At 43.6% G+C, this 21,264-nt stretch overlaps 1 protein-coding gene across 6 annotated transcripts in view; it reads right to left on the bottom strand.

Annotated features, from left to right (window-relative positions):
- Nucleotides 1-21,264, bottom strand: part of LOC119557216 (microtubule-associated protein futsch) — a 53,798-nt gene that overhangs the window by 20,020 nt on the left and 12,514 nt on the right. For all 6 annotated transcript variants that reach the window (XM_037869875.1, XM_037869876.1, XM_037869874.1 and 3 more), the window contains exons 3-6: nucleotides 7,276-7,374; nucleotides 760-932; nucleotides 473-695; nucleotides 30-188 (exon numbers count right to left, since the gene is read on the bottom strand). In XM_037869875.1, coding sequence (XP_037725803.1) covers nucleotides 30-188; nucleotides 473-695; nucleotides 760-932; nucleotides 7,276-7,374 — 654 coding nt within the window. The remainder of the gene's footprint in view (nucleotides 1-29; nucleotides 189-472; nucleotides 696-759; nucleotides 933-7,275; nucleotides 7,375-21,264) is intronic.

Here is a 21,264-nt window from a genome sequence, read left to right as displayed (position 1 = left end):
AGATAAGTGCTACGTATGATCGTACTTACCAAGCATGTTGAAGCCGTTGATCCCGAAGAGGGCAGCATCACCCTGGCCGCCGGGGAAGACGTATAGCGTGGGGTGGGTGAAGCGGATATTTCCCACCACGTCCGAGGTCTCGAGCAGCTCCCTCAGCGATGTTGGCATCACCATGGGCGCCAGGTAATCTGTGCAAAAATACAGCTTGGTAAGTTCATTGCTCTCAGAAAAAACATATCTGGAGATTAAATTGCTCTCAGGACTACTTTCATATGAATATCAAGATTGGTTTGCCTCGAAAAATAAAATCCAGACTACTCCTATCTCTATTTCAAGATTGGTTCATCTCGCAAAAAAAACTTAAGAGTCCTTTCGCCATGATTTCAAGAACGTTTTTTCTCGAATAAGAGAGAAAACGAACTCTCAAATTGATATATTCCGTTCTTCATTTCTCAGATGTAGAAAATCGTACCTATAAATCCGTTGATACACTCGCTGCTCGTGTCCAGGACGTCCACGGGATTGATCCGGATCCGGCACTGGCGAGCAAAGCCCTTCTCGGGCAGAGTGTGCCACAGACCCGCGTCCGCGCAGTGTATGTTCATGGTGATGGTGTCCGCATAGGCCCGTATCACCCTTTGTACGTCGTGCTCCTGGAAGGCCTCCGAGAAGTCCGCCACAGAGAATGTTCCGTCCTGCATGGGAACGTGTTAGGTTAGCTTAGGAACTCAAGGAGCTCGGATCGTGACCGTGACCCACCTGCAGTATCCAGGAACCATTTCCGCTGAAGGTGTAGCCGGCGTGGATGATGTGCCGGTGGCGGGTAAAGCTGCTGAGCAGATTTCGCATGCATTGGATCAGCGTGTTGTACTGCGGGTGGATGAGCACCTCCGTCACCAGATTCTCGCTGGCATACTGAATGAGTCGTTCGCCTGGAGAGAAAAGGGTAAAAACAAAGTTGTCATATTAGTTTTCTGTGTTCATTCTGGATTTTACAATAAGCCTAGCACAGATTTTATGGGCGAAAATGGAGTTGGTAGGATTAAGGCATCGCTTCCACTTGCATCCTTTTCTGATCTGACCTCTTTCTGTCAGGGGGCAGTCACACCGTCTGGGTGGTGCACATAGCACAGTGCATCACCATCCCCCTGATGAATGGATAAGCAGATGGTCAGAGGTGCTGCATCGGATGGCAGAGATGCCAGGGATGCCTGGGATGCCAGGCACGGACTTGGACTCGAGCACGCACGGCGCATCAAGTGGATTTGGATTGTCAAGCGTTGGCTTTATTGTCTCGGCGGCTTTGGCATCCCAGCAGTCCCCTTGAAGCGCCGTTGCCATGGCTAGAAATTATTTAATGAATCTTTAATTTTAATGCTTTAATTAAACCCTCAGTTGGTGTGGTTCTCAGGTTGGTGCGACCTTGTCGGCGACCTTGGCCACCCTCCACCTTCCACCTCTACCCCTGGGTTACCAACGATGATGATGATGATGATGATGATGGGACAGATGAGGGCTATGATGAGGCTTTTTCGGTTCGCTCTCGTCCAAAATGGTTTTATGCGAATGCGAATGCGTACGTACGTAAATAATTTACGCATTTTCCGCACTAAATAGTCGTTGACAAGCCAACTGCAGGGTGGATGGATAAACGGATGGATGGGTGCACCACCACCCATCACCCATCACCCATCACCCATTATATACCACCTCCCCAGGGGCAGTGGTCAAATGTGCTCACGTACGCGTAAAAAATACAAGACAAGAGCATCGGTGGATGGCTGTTGGTCAACTCGTATGGCTTCCTCTCTGTCCAGCTGTTGGCCCTGTGTCGTGTGTATCCCTTGTGCTTTTTATAAATGATAATCTCGACGACCCAACCCAACCCAAACCCAACAGAACCCAACCTGCGTGTTGTCCTACGGCTTATATTTCACGCACCAAGCTCGGAACAGCGAACGCAGTGACATATATAGATAGCTAGGTAGGTATATATACCTACCGACAGCCTGTGCGTATACGCAATTTGGCGAATTTAGGTCGCCTACTACCTCGGGAGCTGTCTCTGCCATTTTTCTACTTTAGCTTCTTTTTGCTGTCCCTAGCACAGGGCATAATCGTAAGAATGTTTAGTTTATAACCGGCCTGTAGACGTCGCGTCCTGGGGAAAGGGGATCGCTGGGGTTTGTGGGTTGTGGGTAGTGGGTAGTGGCCTGGGGCCAGGCGACATTAGCATCGTGGTGGCCAAGTCACTGCCAAGTGGCCTACACATCAAGGTGGTTCCCCCAGAAGGGGAATAAACTGGATTCGAATGGTATGAAATGGAATGGCATGCGGACTCGGATGCAGTGGGCTATAAATTCCAATTGAAATAGGGCTTCAAGTTGACTGTCAATTTGCTGGTAATCTCTTTGCGCCTTCTTGCTTCACTGAATTCCAATTTAAGACCAATCGAACTGGCAAGAAACAAGATACCGATCACATAAATAACCCGAGTCTACTACTCTATTTTGATATGCCTAAGGTATGCCATGATTTTGCCACCGCTTCAAAATGGTTTTTACTTTATAAGAAGCAACCCTACCGGGATCGACTTGTGTGGCATAATAATAGTGGATAGTGGTCTGTCTATAGTGGAAGAGGGCACTTGAAAAGTTTAGCGGCCTGTCAGCAGGAGTGAGTGGTCAACTTGAGGAGTGGCCAAAGTTGGCCAAACCGCACACCCACGCACAATGAAAAGTTGCAGTTGCCACTTGACAAATAATACCGAACGGAAATGGTGGGGAGAATGGTCTAGAATCCATAGAATAGCTATGCTGTCCTGGCCGCACCTCATACCAAAGTGGCAACATGGCGCCAGATTAACCGTTAATAACTGCAACCGGCTTTGGACCAGAGTTACGAACTTTTCCAAAACAAAAGGGAGAAATGGGGTAAAAAAAAAAAAAAAATTTGCATAACACCAGCAGCCGGAAACTTTTTGTGTTTTATGATTTCGTTTTACTTTTTTTTTTCGGCTCTTTTTTGTTTGGCTGCAAAGTAATTACAGTTATAGGCGCCGGTCGGCCCTTCTCCTGACCTCCCACACCCACCCTTTTGCCCACTTTTGAACCCAAGTCGCCACCACAGTTGGCAAAAGTTTACTGTCAAACCAACGCGCACGTGTTAAAAAAAAGTTTCCAATGACCTTTTGCGCCCTCTTCTTTCGAGCTTCGCCCAAAAAAAGACGGAAGTCTTTCAAATTAAATAATGAGGCAACTCATTGAGTTTAAATTTAAGTCTTCGCAAGGCCTTGGGAAAATATTTTCTAGGAATACATTTCCTTAAGATATATTATGGGGACAGCTTTTATTATAATTTGTAGAAGAAGGGTCAGGGAATATCCCGATGGTCTTCCGTATTTCGTATTCCATATTCCGTGTAAAGCCACATTAATAATGTATCCCCATTTGACAGTTCTGCTGCCGTAGCCCACATATGGCCAGGTCATCCCCCGGCTGATGAATGATGTACATTAACGCTGTGCATATGCATGTAGCTGTGAATTTCCCACGGCTCATCTTCTTGTTCTCAGATCCCCCGAGTGGGTGGGTGGACGGCTTAATTGGCTGCGCTTATCACGACCTGGCAACATGGCCATATTTATGAACGCCCAGTACACTAATCCCTGGGAATTATGATGATGATAGTTTAATTAGCGGTTTAAGCTGCATTGTGAGAGAATATTGGGGGGGGGGGGGGGGGGGGGGGGTAGGTGCTTGTGCACGTGGCATCCTTATGTGTATGTATCAATATCAATGGTTGGTTGGCTATCAGCAGGAGCAAAGCCATCGGCCACTGGCCATTGCCCATCATTAATCAGGCCACATAATATGCTGGAATCTTCTCCGGTTACGTAAATGTAGCTGGACTCAGGGGCCACTCAGAGGAACCCCTTTGGGTTGAGGTGGAGTGAGCTCCTGTTGAACAAAGCCAATAACATGTTGTAAACGTCAAGCGATGTGTGTTCTCACTTTTCAACACCCCTGATGGTGGCACAAAATTAAAAGGATGCGGCGCGAAGAGTCTCCGCAAATGACAGACGTCAGCTGTTCCACCCATCTCGCTGATATTAATTGATGTCCTGTCAACATGTTACCCGCATTCCTTGTCTACAGACACACTCGCCACTTCTCGCCGCATCCCTCTCTACATCATTATAGTTTATTTGCTTATCGCGGCTGGACCAGACCAGTTGTCCCACCCAATTTTCCACCCAAACCAAACCAAAGACCACCATAGACCCCCCCCCCCCACACCCAGTATGCAAATCATGTGTAAAAAAAAACGAATTTCATGTGGGTGTGTCAGTTAGTCAGTCTGGCAGTCTGCCTTTGCTATTTGCCCAACTGCTTTTCTCCCTTTCTGTCACATACAAATAGTCCATATTGCCCGTCTCTTTCTTCGGCTGAATTATGCATGAGCCTCAGTCACACACACACACACATGGCCATTGTCAATACGGCCTTGTAGGCACGCCTGTGTGCGTGACTCCCACTCACTTTCCATCTCACTCGCTCTATTCCACAGATATACATATATATGTATGCATATACCCTCGTATATATCCTTATATTCGTTTAGATGTGTGTGTAGACGGCACGGACGGACTCTATCTTTCTATCAATTTTGCATACGCTTTTATCTCAAGAATTTGTATGGCTTTTCAGGTTAGGTTGGGTCGTGATACGGCTTTGGTGTCCTATTGTGCCACGCCCTCTCATCAGACCATCTTTTCATTGCTTATGTGGGATTCGGCTTAGGCACGATAAGAATGTGTCTAAATCCCCAGATAATCCCAAGAGCGGGTTGGGCAACCAAATGGGGTACTATGTAGAACGAGTGCGGGAGGCGTGGGAACTCAAGGATCGCAAGGTTGGAGAAAATATGTTGGCAAGTGAAGTGAAGTGAGGACCAACAAATTGTAGAGCACAGAACACGCTAACAAGATGGAAAGTGCTATGAATATCATGTAAGGAGCAGCGAATGGGACTAGCGAGTATATTGTGAGTGTGTAGTGTAGAGTAAAAACATCGAGTTAGAGTAATGAGTGTAAGCAGCGAGAGAGCGTAACGAGTGTAGAGGAAAAATAGCGAGTAAGGCGGGGCAAATCGCCATTGCACATCCCACCATCTTTTTCCTAACGAATCCCGTCTTCATCACACGAACCCATGGGGGCGTTTTCTTGATAGGGTGGACTTTTAGAGTTGACAGCGAGTGAACGTAACGTGAGTAGAGGGCAAATAGCGAGTAGGACAGGGCAAATCGCCATTGCACATCCCACCATCTTTTTCCTAACGAAGCCTGCCTTCATCACGCGAACCCATGGGGGCGTTTTCTTGATAGGGTGGACTTTTAAAGTTGACAGCGAGTGAACGTAACGAGTGTAAAGAACAAATAGCGAGTAGGGCAGGGCAAATCGCCATTGCACATCCCACCATATTTTTCCTAACGAAGCCTGTCTTCATCACTCGAACCCATGGGGGCGTTTTCTTGATAGGGTGGACTTTTAAAGTTGACAAACTTTCCCGTCCCACAAGGAAACTTAAGTAAACTGCATGAAGCTGAGTTTTTGGCCTGCACAAAGAGAAGAAGAAATGCTGATGAGGTTGAGGGTCAGTGTCGGGGCTTGAGGCCAACGTTGGACATGAATTTGTGAGAAGGCAGAAGGGAGTTGGGTTTCATGAATCATGTGCTTGTTAACGAATTTTTGCCGTTAAAGAAAAACCTTCGCGCCAGCACCTTGGGCAGTTTAAGAAGTCCATCCTCTCGCTTCGAAGGCAGCCAAGCAGGAAGGTGGACAATTTGGACACTGACGGTCCTTTGTCGGGTATTTTATTTACGTATTTTATTCCTCTCGGGATCCCTGGTTAGGGACGAGGATCTCTGGCGAGCACAATGAGGCCGGCGAAGCGAGTGCATTCTGTGCATTTCTCAATCGAGCCTCAAGTGGCCCATACCCCCACTGGTCCTCATCCTCCTCTGGTTTATGCTTATGGCTTATGGCACCACCATCATTATTGGACTCTGGACCGCTCTGTGGCGGCACCACTTGAGAATTTTGTTTAAGTAGTTTCGAGGGGGGAACGCAAACAAAATGCGATTGCGAATGCAAATGGAAAATGGAAAAGCCGCTGTCGTTGCCAACTTTTCCCCCATCCGGACAATGGCTAAATGGAGGGCATTGAGCGCAGGTGTTGCACTTAGCATGTCCTTGAAGGACAACGCCTCGGCGTCGCCATCGCCATCGCCATCGGCATCAAACAAGAGGCCTGCCAAGAAGAAGAACGCGCCTTATCACTGCCAAGTCCGGAGCCTCTCAAGCATACTTTTCATTTCATTGTCGCTCGGAAAATAATGTCCTCCAAAGGGAGAGAGTTTTCCCACGCCGGGCATATTCAAAAAGGGGCTTGAGAAATCAAAGTTAACCGTATGCAATAATAGGGGAAGTATAAAATCAAAAGGGAACTTTCAAGCTCTTCCAAATTTGTAGACCAACTTTAATAAACAAGGCAACAACTTCATGGATGGATTGAATCATAGCCAGTGAGACTGCGGGATTTTGATCAAATTGCACGGCTTGTGGGGAATAGAAGAAGAAGAAGATGAAGATGAAGATGGAACAACAAATCCCAATCATCTCCAGAGCAAGTCAACAAAGTGGGCAAACAGCAAAGAACGCGGAAGCGGGACTTGCTGGATGCAGTGGCAGCCACTTGAGTGCGTTTCAACAGCATTTTAGACTAATCCGCAAAGACAACAGTGCTGTCAGTCAGCTTATTGTTGCTCCTGTCGATGGCGATGAGGATGATGATGATGTTGAGGATGATGACGATGATGATTGTGCTGTATGCTTCTGTTGCACTTGGGCAAATGAAAATGCAGCTGCTTTTGGGCCCGGGGTTTATCACAAAAGCCAAAACAACAAAGCAGCCAAACAACAAAGCATGAAAGCGTTGAGCTTTCGGCTTTTGTGCATTCAATTGTTGTTCATCCGAGGAGCCCATAGCCCATGCCCTCCGGAATCTGGAATCCCCACTGTTGTGGACAGACAATTGTCATAATAATTCGTTGGAATAACTTTTGTAATTTAACACAACAACCATTGTTTTGTTGCCCGATTCAAATTCGATGATCTCTGTTGAATGGCACAGCGATTGCCTAATTCGCTAATTGGGGTTATGATATGACAATGATATCGTATATATATAGTTTATAATATGGATTTGGACTTACCGTGACGAGCCTCCTCGCCCTCGGGCGCATGTTGTGTAATTGTATTGAGCTCCTCTTCCAAGTCGACGTGACAGTCGGAAACGTCCCAGGAGAGGAAACCTGCAAGGAAAATAAAAAGGCATAAGGTTAAAGAAGTTCAGTGAAGGAAGTAAGAAGTTAGGTTATGTTACATCAATTAAGGCCTTACTTTTACTTTAAAAAGTCATGGTAAGCTAGAAAGTAGAAGATCTACTGCTTCCAATCTTATGAATTTATATATTATATCAATACTATGTTTTAGGTTGCCACAACTTTTAAGGACAAAAATCAGGCAAGTGGTCATAAGGCCTTAAGGCCTTTAGTGTGATAATCATTATGTCATCCCAGACATTAATGGTAAATGGTTAACTTATAACTAGCCGAGAAATATAAGACAGATAACATTTCTTCATTATGCACATGGAAATGCATTAGTTGAATAAACGATGGATTTAATTTGAGAACTGGTGCCAGGATCATTCCGTTTGCCTTGGAGCCATTCATCACTCGCACATTAGATCTGTGTAATTATGCACAACGTCTGTGAACGGTTGGCAATGCGCAGTTTTGATAAATGACCAAACGGGGGTCAAAAACAGGGGGTCAAGAGGGAGCTTTCGAGGTCGCAATACGCATACGCCACGATGGACTGAACTGAACTAAACTGAACCGAACTGAACTGGACGCACCCCGAACGCCTTTTGATATTTGTTTGGCCTGCCTGTTGTAGCTGTGTATTATGTCATTTAGTCAACAAATTAAGTCAGCAGTCCGACTTCACAACGTAAGCATTTGCAAATACAGGCCCAGAACGACGTGGGCCGGGCTCTTCCATCATTTTCATGCTCCAGCCGGCTCGGCTCTCCTCCCCACATTTTCCATAGTTTTCCCTCCTGTGTGTTTTTTCCATTTATGAGGATGCAGCATGGCATGAAGAGCTCAAGGGGGCCATGGGCAGGGCTATGGGGCAGGTGTGTGTGCCGGTAAATTAATCAAATTACTTTTGGGGCACTCGGAAGCTCAGACTTTAAGCCCTACGTGACAGGTTCAAGGGGCCGCCGAGCAGAAAAGGAGCCAAGCATTCAAGCACCCAACCATCCAAGGAGGAGCCCCTTTAATTTCCATGATCTGACAGATTGTAAATTATCCCTAAGCCCCTTGGAAAATTTAATGAACCCTCCGAAGACCCCGGCATCGCAACGTTCTTGTGAATAACTTATTCAAACGATGCCTTAATGAGTGCTTAACTTTCATTTTTATGCCGCCGCCGCCGCCGTTAGGAGATGCAAATGAAGCGCTTTTCCGCGGGGAAAACATAAATGCTGCCATGCAATATCATTGAATGGCAGATGGTTTCAGATCATCAGCCACGTGGAGGTGAGAGTTAGCCCAATCCCAATCCCAAGACCAAGCCAAAGTCTAAGCCAGAAAAATATAACAATATTACCCTTTTGCCCCGCTCACGCCCTTCACCGCTCACTGCGGCAATTTGCACAAATGGCTGGCAACAGCAACAAAAGCGGTCTAAAAAAGTGAACTCGAGGCATAAAAATGTAAAATCTTAACACTTTTTCAACCAACCCGCACACACACACACACACACACACTCGCTGACTGTACACACTATATAGTATAAAGCCAGATTCAGGCAGGATCAGGACATTGTGTGGGCAAACAAAAGGGAAAGCGAAGAATAAAGCAAAGGCAGAGGCGGCCGAGAAAAAAAAGAAAAAAGAGGGGCAGACGACGGCAGCCAAAAGCGCCTACAGCGATTGCACAAAAATAATGAGGAAGCGCGCCCAGGATATGCGACGCCAGCATATACTATATATATAGATGTATATATACGTATATATAGAGTAAGGATAAGGATATAGGCGGTGGGACCTTCCCTCCTTCCTCTGAGCAATCATCGAGCGAATGAAGCCACTCAGACGGAGGCGAAAGACAGCGGCGGAAACGTTACAGAAACCGAATCCCCAACCGAATCCTCAACCGAAACCGAATCCCCATCCCGATTTCGATTCCGATTCCGACTCCCAGTCCAAGTCCAAGTCAGAACCTCTTTCATCGCCCCTCGCCGTCGCTCATTTATTATTTGTGCGTTGATATCTGTGAGTGAGACTTCAATTTGGCCAGTGCCAGGGCCAGACTCACTGCTTATTTATTATTTATTTATATTTAATTTTTGGCTTAACCCCAGCAGCTCCCTGCTGTTTTAACCAACAAAAAAAAAAAGAAAGGAAAACGAAAGTTGCTGGCCACCACTGAAACACAAGTGAGTCAACATCATACCTTTATGTATTTATGTAGTTAGTGTATGTAGTTAATAGTCAGTTTAATGGAATTTAAACTTTTGTTAGAGGTTTTAAAATAATTCAGTTACATAAGGAGTAATAGAAATGTATATTTCTAGCTTAACATATTTATAATGTCACTCTCTTACTCAGGGAGCCACAGATTCTGGGTTTTTAAGCCTATTCTATATCAACTAATCTATGCTTTGGCATTATCCCATTCACATTTCCCAATTTATACTTTGACTTGCAGCACTACTAGGTTAAGTAACTAGCTTATGGCATTATATTTTAAAAAGCCATGAGAACCTAAGGAAAAAGGATTAACAACAGACTAACAGCAGATTATAAATTTAAAAGCGGATATGATATGGGTTATCATAACTTTTTAAAATAAATGCAGTCAGTTAGTTGAAATAAAAGCTAGTGAATATATATATACATAAGTGTCATGGGTTAGCATAACTTTTTCAAATAAGTTAGTAGTCAGTTAGTCAGAAATTAAAGGTAGTATCACACGAGTATGTCCATAAGTATTATAAGTTGGAGGAGCTTATAAAGGGCTACAGATCAGCAACATTTTATGAATTTAAGAAAAGATATGATTTGGGGTTACCAAAACTTTTTAAAATAAATTAAGTCAGTTAGTGGAAATTAAAGGTAGTATCTTACGAGTAGATCCATAAGTATTATATTATAGTTTGGAGGACCCATGGACTAAACCTGACCAATCTCATTTTTACCGCATCGCATTTTATGAATTTAAAAACAGATATGATATGGGGTTTCCATAACTTTTTCAAATAAGTTAAGTCAGTTGGTGGAAATTAAAGGTAGTATCTTACAAGTATATCCATAAGTATTATAAGTTGGAGGACCCATGAACTAAACCTGGCCAATCTCATTTTTTCCGGATCCCCGCACAAGGGCCGCGGGCCCTTTGATTCCGATTGCGATTCTGTTTCTGTTTCTGTCTCTGATTCCGATTCCGATTCCCCTACCCATTATCCTGTGCACTCGCTGCGATTGAGCGCCCGACAGCCAGGTAATCGAATGCAGACGTGTCAGACAGACAGACACCTGTTTCCTGTGTCCGGGGTCCTCGATTCTCGGCCCTCCATCCCCGTTCCATCTCCCTGTCACCGGGGGGGGACACATCCTCTGAAGCCCTGGAGCACTGAAGCCCTGAAAAACCCTGAAACCACGCCCCTGGCAACCCACTGCGACACCTATGTGTTCCTGCTCGTGACGCCGCTTCCGCTTGCCATGGATGATTACTGATAGGCGTCCCTACCCGCTTTTCCCCTCTTGTTGGCAGCAAATAGTTGCATAATTCTACGCGCCCCCCCCTCCCCTCGAAAAGCCACTCTACTACATCTACTCTACATGGGCGGCGAAGGGCAGGGGGGCAGTGTTGATTTTGATGTAGCTAAAAAGCCACTTGACGTTGTTCGTTCGTTCGTTCGTTGTTGCCAGGCCCTTGAAGCCAGAAAAGCGCGTTGAAAAAGTTTGCATAGCCAAATGAATGCGCTTCTCCTACAGCCTTCGCCCCCCCCCCTTCTTTACCAAACAACCCCCCTTTTAGATTCAGATTCAGAAAAAGAGCGGCAGAAAGTGCAACTGTTTTTGAGGGGGGGGGGCTAAATGTTTGGAAATGCATAAATAAACACATTAAAAAGAAATTAAACACTTGCACCCATTAATTGCGTATTGAGTCAAGTGGATGGCAAAGAAGAACAAGCTCGAGATGAAGATGAATCTCAAGGAGGAGGAGGAGGAGTGGGACCCCAGGATGAACTGCTGAAGGACAGCCAACCAAGTGGGTTGGAATAAAGGGGAGGCGGTTATCTGCCAGTTGGGTGGTGAAAAGTAGAAGGCAGAGAGGCAATAACAATTAAAGCGAATCGAAAGTAAAGTAAACGAGGCGCAGCAAATAACTGGCTCCTCGGATCGCATCGGAGTCCTTTGTTGTGACAGGTCCTGGACGAGGACGAGGATGGGCATGGGGATGGGTAGGAGGATGGGGCCGTGGATGAGGGCCAAAAAGGAGGACAACAAAAGCGAAAACAATGCTGCGCCTGATTGCCCCGTGCCGATAGGGCCAGCTTGATGAGCCAAGACACACGGACAAGGACATCGGACATCGAACATCGGACACGCTGTTGATGTTATTGCGCACCCAGCGATATGTATATCCCGATAAGGATTGTAATTAATTGGAATTCGAACTCATGGGCGGTCGATAAAACACCATCAAAAGGACGCTTCCCACCGATCCTTAAAGTATAGCATTAAAAAAAATGTTTTAAAGTAATATGTAAATATAGTACTACCAAGTCTAACGTGTTTGAAAGTTCTACATCTTTTCGATTTCATTGAAATACGATTTATCACTTCACAGAGGGAAATATTCAAGTATATTGTTCTTGAATTGAGAGCATTCGTTCTTAAAAACCGTGTTAGTAGATTTTGGTATCAATGTTCTCAATATTAGAAGGAAATGGTGAATTGTTCTTGAATTGAGAGCATTCGTTCTTAAAAACCGTGTTAGTAGATTTTGGTATCAATGTTCTCAATATTAGAAGGAAATGGTGAATTGTTCTTGAATTGAGAGCATTCGTTCTTAAAAACCGTGTTAGTAGATTTTGGTATCAATGTTCTCAATATTAGAAGGAAATGGTGAATTGTTATTGAATTGAGAGCATTCGTTCTTAAAAACCGTGTTAGTAGATTTTGGTATCAATGTTCTCAATATTAGAAGGAAATGGTGAAAAGAGAAAAGTTAAATTGAGTTTATTTAACAACTTTTTGATAAGTATACACTACTGACTAGACTAATAATTTATTTGTTGAGATATACAATGTAAATACCGCCAATTCAACTTGATTTGAGCAAAGTAGAAACATTTCAACTTCAAAAATGTCGTCTATTTTTAAGAACACTTTCAACTCAGATGAGAACATCAGAATTTTCTCTGTGCTCAAATATCGTTCTTTCCGTATCTTTTTAACTGTCACTTTGAGTATTACAAGTCTTATTTGCGGTGATTTGCATTGATACTTAGTTTCGAGTGGATATATATAGAATTACTAAGACAAACTAGTCCGAATATCTTTTTGGAAATGAGTTCCGACCTAATAGGTAGATTACTTTCCAGTTTTAGTATTTTTTAATTGCAAATCGGAGAACAGCCGTGTTGAATTGCGTCATATTGGGACATGCGTCATTATCGAATGGCTCCTGTCCCCACTGCCCATAATCTCCCATCGCCTCCACTGCTGAGTCATGTCCAACTTCGGTTGCTCCTGGTGTCCTGTCCCCAGTTCCTCATCCTCCAATCCTTGCTAGCTGGCTGGCTGGCTGGCATACATGACGAATGCGCAATATATTTTGAAGTGCTGTGTTCCCCCTAATGGCTAATCAATGTTTATAGGCTACCGCTAGGCTACAAAACAGCGGAGAACAATAAACGGGAATTTGTGTGTGCAAACGAGGCCAAATGATTGGACAGCGTTTTTGGTTTTTGGCCAAGAGACAGACAGAATAGGCCAAAAGCAGCCCCCGTATATGAAATACAAATGCGCAAATTCGTTGGGCGGTCGGTGAGATTTTGGAAGATTGGTGAGGTGGGAAGAACTAACCAATTTTGCGAGAAGAGAAGTAGGGTATGTGGCATATAAATATTGCAGTAGCTGACAAAGGCCACAAGAATGTACCACTATGTGTGTGCGGATGGGATTGGTAATGGGCATGGGGATGGGGATGGGTATGGGGATGCAGGATGAGGATGTGCGAGTGGGTTTCGCATAATTTATGTCACTTTATCGATTCGCCCAATACAAGAACACAAAACCCTGGAAACACACACACTATGTGGATGGGAACGGGGATTTTTGCAGCGACGGCGAGTGAACTCTTTTAACATTTTATAGCCCTGCATAAATTGCTCATAAATGTTTTCCTGCCACGTGCGGTTGCAACATTTTTGGGGGGCGGCGTTAGTGGGCTGTAACCTGCCATCTACCCGAAAATGAATCCGAAAATTCTATTATCTCTACATGCGGGAGATGGAGATGGTCGATGGGAGATGGTCGGTGGAGATGGTATATGGGAGATGACTGTTACACAGAATTTTCATTCCTCGAATTTTACCTTCCACCCGCTGCGCCCCAGGGTCATTCGCTCCTCTATCCTCCTGGTCCCTCCCGCTGTGGGAGATTTTTGACTGCTTCTGACAGAAATGCCAACAAAAGCGAAAAAGGCAGCTAACTGCAGCCAGGCGGGAATAGCATACCCTTACCAATCACTAAAAACTATTGGTTGGCAACTATCATAGTCGGAAATCTACAAAGTTTCTAAAGTATCTACACAAAAATCGTTGAAGGTTGATTTTATGTTTGGAGATATTTTCATAAGCATTATATTCCTCTGCTAATAATTCAAAAAAACTCTACAGATTCAGCAGATTCTACAGATTCAGCAGATTCACTTAAATCATCAAAATAGGAGATGTCTGTGCAGGAACACCCAAATAAGTCAAACCAGTTTAGATTATTTGTTCTTGAAACTTTGAGAACAAATTTACTAGGAAAAAAAAGATTGGATTCCATATAAATATTATAATTCAACATGCCATGTGTATTTCTTACCATTTTAAAGGATAATAAATGAAATCCACTTCTTGAAAACTATAAAACTCTCTGCAAGGGTATCGAAATGAAAGCGAGGGGGAAAACTCCGAGCAGTTCACAGTTCGCATTGCAATCCGATTGTAGGATTCATTCTCGCTCGATCTCCCCTGCCCAAAACGCCACCCTACCATCCACTCGTTCTCCATAAATCACAACACTTTGCACACCGAGGAAAGGAGCGGTTTTCGGGGTTTCCGGGGAGTTGAAATGGTATGGTATGGTATGGTATGGTTGGGTATAGTTTGGTATGGAATGGCATGGACAATCCCTTCACTCCATATCGTACTATATCTCCTGCCACATGTCACGGCTGCCACCCCTTCCCCTTTATAGCTGCCTGGGTCACCTCAGTTTGTTTATATTTCTTCGATTTTACTGCCAACAGAAGGAGTGAGCAAATAGAAGCGAAAACTAGAGCCAAAAAAAGGAAACATTTCTGACACAGACTTGCGCCTGTCACAATGACTGCACACGGTTCTGCGGGTGTGTGTGTCTGCTTTTCCCATAAAACAAAAAAAGAAAACATTTTCCACTGCAACTGCAGCATTTTCCGCAAACTAACTAAAAATAGATTTGCATTTGTCCGCGAGCCGCGCGAATGCAAGATTTTTGCGTATGACAGGCGGGAATAAACGCGACCCGCGAATCCCTCGGATTTCAAGTTTACTGAAGATGACTAAAAATAATTCATCTGGCAGATACACTCGAGGTCTTTTATGCATCTTCCATATCTTCGCTTTGAACTCGCAGAGAGTCGCGGATTTCTAGTTAAAGTTTATGTATGTACAATGCTTTGATCCTCAGATTTTCTTTTTAACATTACAATTACAATCTTTTAAAGATTTTATTTCTTTCAGATTTTCTAAAGCACCCATAACCAAGCAAAATACCACATCTGAGTGGCATATCTCCAAACGTTTTTGTAATATTTATTATTTCTTTAATTACCTATTGAATATACTTACTGAATAGGGTTTCCAGAAAGGTGCACCAGATGTACATACTTAATTTAATGGTCCCTCCCTCATATTACATGCTCAATGGTCAAGGGATCCATATAACTTATGTGCTAATTAATTTGATGTTGTCCTGTGAAAGGAACTCCTACTTTAAGCTACATAAAGTCCTACATTTTCATCTCCTTAAATCCCTTTGCACATAGTTTTAATCATACCCTACCCCTTACTTTAATTCAATTTGCACTGGCAATTTTTGTAATTGTGGTTCGCAAAATGTAACTCTAGCTGATGCTAATTGCTCTCCACACCTGTGGGTGTTTGGGTGTTTAGGGTGTTAGTTACCTGGCTGCCACGCCCACTAAAATGCACCGCCCCCTCGCCATGACGGTCTTAATTGTTTCTCACTAATTGCATAATTGCAAATATTTTCCAACATGCTCTGCGTTTTTGTTTGTTTTTGCGAGCTGTCGGGCTTATCCTTTAATGCTATCAAAAAGTCAATAATGAGGGTGATTCATCATCATCGGAGGATGCATTTCAGATATTGATTGCGGATTGAATGCCACTTAAAAATTACCATTCTAGCGGAAATTCATAGGCATTTATTTATTGATGGCCAACACACACACGCACATTCAATTATTCAGCACTTGATGTGAACAACTAATGAAGTGGAAAAAATCAAATATTTGTTCAATTCGTTGGCCAAATAAAAAAGCATGCATTTTGATATATATTATTTATTCATCTATCCAATTTCGAAACTCAACAGGATTTGGGTATGTGAAAGTTTCATCTTCAATTTGCAGAATTACTTGCTCAAATCAAATACTTTGTTTACCAGGCAGGCAAGTGATATACATGGTGAATCAAATCACAGCTACACAACAACAGCATTTTCAGGAAAATGGAAAAGGACATGCACTTGTAATCAAATATTTACATCGACTCCACTGCTCAAAAGGAAAAGAAGTGAAGTGCACACCACTCTCATTGAGTTACAGGTTCCGATTCCGTAACCCCATACCAAAAGAGGGGGGGTTCTTTCCCCAGCTGTTGCCACATCCGTTTTGAGGTGAACAATGGTCCACAGAGTGTGCATCGAAGATAGATGCACAATTGTGAGCCTTTTATGTGCTCGTGTTGAGCTCGACCATTATGGATTTCCAATTTCATGGCTGACTACTGCATACTGCGCACACTGCATAACGGCAAATGTCAAGAGCTCCTAAATATGAGGGGGGTGTACAGAGGTACAAGGGTTCTATACCATCTACCATCATATCTTTCCCTCTGCACAATGGACAGCCATGTAAGTTCCGAGTCTTATCTGCCACGCCCACACCTCCAATGGGGCATACAAAGTTGGCCAAAGACGAAGCGTTTGCCGTGAGGGCAATAAAAAGCATTTGAAACGCCTTTTTGAGTCTGAGGTGATGCCAGATTGAATCGAAATGAATTTGTATTGAACGAACGTAGGGCAATTGAATATAGTTGTGGGTGAGGGGTTCGGTGGGGGGGAAACGCTAATGCGGGCACGAAAAGGTAAAAAGTCAGCCAAGGGAAAAAGGGGAGGCAGGTCTGAGGAAGAGGGCGCCTCAAATGCAATTTGTCAACGATTTTTCGCAATTTTCCCAGGCAAGGCGACAAATTGGATCCAAGCACACTCACACACACATGCTATATAGGGGGCTATAGGGTAGGGGGGGGTGGAAAAACTGGAGGCGGAAAATGCAGGGGAAAGGCCAAGGAGAAATGAGGAGCGAGCTCTTTTCGTGATCAACATTTCATCATTCATTGGCAGACGGGAAATTGAAAATTTCAAGCATTCTCCACAGCTGTCGATATGGACAGTCTACACCTTAACCTTCTAATTTTCTAAAATTGTAACATCTTAAGTAATCTTTTAGAAATAATTCTCTATAGCTGTCGATGTGGACAGTTCATATCCGAACCCCCTAACCATCCTAAAATTGTAACATCTTAAGTAATCTCTTGATAAAATCTTAATATTTCGTCTATTTCATTTTAATTTAAGACTTTGCAAGGCTAGTAGCTTTATATAACCTAAAGATACCTTAGATACTTTAAGCAAAGATATCCTAACTTTCGAGCCTTTTTGTAAGTTACAACATCTAAGGTTGTCTCTTTAGAAATCTAAATATTTCGTCTTTAACATTTCATTATTAAAGTTTGAGAAATTGAAATGCGTTCTTTCTTTTATAAAGCTAGTATCTTCATGTTACCTAAATATACCCAAACCTTTTTGTGAGTTATAACATCTGAGGTAAACTATTCAAAATGCTATATACTTTTTTTAGCCAAAGATTCTCACTCCACAACCACTGTGCTCTCATTCCAGCATCCTGAGCCAAAAACGAGCTCAACTTTGGCCACAAGAACTTTAATTGCGTTTAAGTGAAAATGAAAATGCATTTTCCGAGTCAATCTCAACTTTGGCACGCTCAATTAATGCCCAAGCCAATCAATAAGCCACCGGTTCGGATTGGATGGATTATGTTCCTCGGTGCCGCGCAAGAGCCATAAATAAATAAAATAGAACTTTGCATGGGGAAAAGAGCGGAAAACAAAGTGGGGCGGTGGGCTAAATAAATAAATAGGGTGTGTGGGGGGGCGTAAATAAAGTACGAATAAATCAGATTGTGGGGGCGGTATGCTAAGCTAAATTGCTGCAATCCAAGCCGCCTCAACTTAAGCGGAGGTGTTTGGGAAAAACAATATTTTCTAGCCTGGCATTAAGGAGGAAAGAGATTACCTTGGTATATTCTGCTGAGCCTTTTTTTTTTACCGCATTTGCCATCGTTATTCAAGAAAAAGTATTAAAGATTTAAGGACCCACGCAGCTTTACGGGGAAATTGTCATAGCAATTTAGATCTATTAGTCTCCCCTAGCTCATTAAAGAGTTTCGAGAACCGATTCAAAGTCAGGGTCCGCTGTGCCTTGTCCCCCAACATCTGAACATCTGAACATTTGAACATGTGACTGTGGCATATGGGATGTGAGTGTCACCAGCTGCACTTGGCAAGCGACCAACAAATCACTTGATGACTACGACTGGGGATGGGCATTGGGATGGGGGATGCTGGGAAGGACTGCCTGCGAACGATGACGATGATTATGAGGCTGTGGAGGAGGCAAGAATGATGCAAGAAGCTTTTTAATTTCGCAAATGCGCCAAACTAAAATTGCAGCAGTCACAGCATGAAAATGGCCAGCTCCAACCCAAAGCCCACAGCCCACAGCCCACAGCCCGCAACCCATCCCAACCTATCCCGACCAATCTTCTCCAGCACCACCCATCTTTTAGGCTGCCCCACGGACACGGGCAGCAGCTGCCATAAAATTACGAAATATGTGTGCATAAAAAAAAAATTGAGGAATCAAAATTGCAATTTTATGCGGCGGCAACTGGCAGAAATGTATCTGCCAGATACTTGTTATTATGCAAAGCGAATTTATGGCCCCTCTGATTGAATTCCAATATCCAATACTTTATATTCCATGACTTTCATATTTCCAGCTGCTCCAACTTTAATTTCTCCCAGCAAAGTTTGCCGACGGCAGATGGAAATTTATGAGAACAATGTCATTTGACAATTGATTACGCTACAAGTTACGCTAATTACAAGTCCAAGAAAAGACGAGGGTCCCGAGATAAGAACTAGGTGTTTTAACTTCTTTAATTGATTTATGGGTTGTCCCTGGGCAAAAAAAGATAATGCACCCGCTTACAAAAAATGAAAAAATTGGTCAAAAAATTAACTTCCCGGAAAGTGATAGGTATCGGTAGCTTAGTTTGTTAGCGGCTCAAAACAGTAGGTCCTTTTGCTGTGCACAATGTTTTGACCAAGTTAGAATTAAAAAACCACTAAAAATAGGGATATTTTTGTCGGAAATCCTGCGACCTTTTTTTTCGACAATCTTCCTCACCTTCGCTTCATCTCCTGAACTGGGGATATTTCAGTTTTCTGTCCTCAAATCCACGGTCTATCCCGCTGTTCGCCCTCTAAATTCTGGCCCATCCCAGCCATCCTGGACCAACTCAAACAAATGAGTTCAAATCAATCAGAAACTCAAATAGAAATCGCTCGGATTGCAATACCGAATGAAATTAGCAGAAAGTCTGGCGGAGTATATAGTCAGGGAAGGAGTGAATCACGTAGTGCTTCCGTTTGACCGACTTTTGTTGGACTTCCGGAGTTCTGTTGGAGTTGCGGGGCAAACATTTGCATACAGAACCTCCGCAGAATGGAGGTGGAGGAGGTCCTGGATGTGGATGGAGGTGAAGATGAAGACGGGGGCCAGTGCAATATTCAAAATGGCGGCACATTAATTTGTGCCAGGCTCAGCAGGAGCGGAAAATGGAAAATGCCGAGTAAAGAGAGGGCAGAGAACGGAGAGGGATCCGGAGGTCGGGGGCCCAGATTGCCAATTAATTTTCATGATTTTCACGTTGTCGACTCCTCCGACACTCCGAGCTTCAATGAGTGAGCGTAAGTGAGTGTGAGTGGCTCCGAAGATGTGCACAAGTCGGCAGTTTTGCGGCTAAGTCGGATTCGGAGTTTCCAGTATACAGTTTTCCCAGCGCTTTTCCCACATTTTCTTTGCCTCACTTATGCATTTGCTAGGGTCGTAAAACCATTTTTCCCCGCTATGAAAACGACGGAACGTTAATCAAAATGAAAGGCTTTAGTTACGTGTGTACACACGAATCTCCTACTTTTCCTTCAATTTCTTTTTTTTAACCCCTAAAGCCAGCGCAATATAACCAACATTACCAACATCTTGGCGCCCAAGTAGTTACTACTAGTACTGCGTCTTGTTCGTGTGCCAATTGCATTAGCCGAATTGTATTTCACTTTAAATGTAACGAGATAAGCAATTTTTATAGCTGACCATACCCAGGGAGCGGCCCATTTTGCAGTCCAACTTTTCGCTCTCCATTTGCAGTTGTAAGCAAAATGCCTGCCAACCGGGTAATACATTTGTGCCCCAAACTAAAATTCACCTTCCACCCCAAAAAAAACCATGTGTGCAACAGCAGCAGCAGGAGTGTTTTAGGCCCAGGCCATCAAATATTGGTTATTGGCCAAAGGAATATAATTTGATTAATTCATATTCCCGATCTATACATTTCTAAAAGATTTTTAGGGCATTTTCAACCATAATGCCTGAGAATATTTACTTCAAATCATCCAAACATCTTGATAGGGTATCTCCAAGTCGTTTCGGATAGTTGCCCCTGCATTTTACCTTCCTTGGAGCTCACCTTTCGCCAAGAAATCGCCAAGAAACTCTATACCCACACATGAGGCTGAATTTACTTAAGTTTACAAACACACACTATACTACATATACGTATATATAGTATAGTATAGTATACACTATAGGGATCGGGGGGTTACGGGAACACCATTTTCTTTATGGCATTGCCAAGGCAGTTGAGAAAATTCATGAAATTGCCGCTCGGAAATGGGTTTTATTTTCTTCGTTCTTCGTTGTTGGCCAAAACTTTGAGCCAAAAAGTGTTTTGGGATCAGATGCGGCATTGATAGGTGGATAGGTGGATGGTGTATGGTGTATGGTGGGCGGTGGGCTTATCCTTTCTAAGCCCCCCTCCAAAAAGCTTTCCACTTCATGAATTTCGCATTGGACATTTCAATTTGTGGTCAAGTGGTCTGCGGCTGGGGCATTGCGATTGGGCCATCAAGAAGCAGTTAGCAGCTAATTAGCACACGTCCCGGCCAAATCCCTTGGCAAACTCTCTATCGGGTATTCGGATACCAAAGTTTTCGGCCATCTTTCCAAACTTTCAATCCTGAAACTAGACAGGACAGTCAGTTTCGCTCTGCATTTGGCTCATTAGAATAATGACAAATTAAATTGCAAATTTAATGACACGCTCATCACGAAGCTCTAACTGAAACAGAAACGACCTAGCCTAACGAAAACTAATTAAAGTGAAACGAACGTAACATGAGCTCGGCCAAAAGCAGAGGGC

This window comes from Drosophila subpulchrella, chromosome X, assembly GCF_014743375.2.
Source record: "Drosophila subpulchrella strain 33 F10 #4 breed RU33 chromosome X, RU_Dsub_v1.1 Primary Assembly, whole genome shotgun sequence".
NCBI lineage: Eukaryota > Metazoa > Arthropoda > Insecta > Diptera > Drosophilidae > Drosophila > Drosophila subpulchrella.
This window is presented reverse-complemented; position numbering and strand designations above follow the sequence as displayed.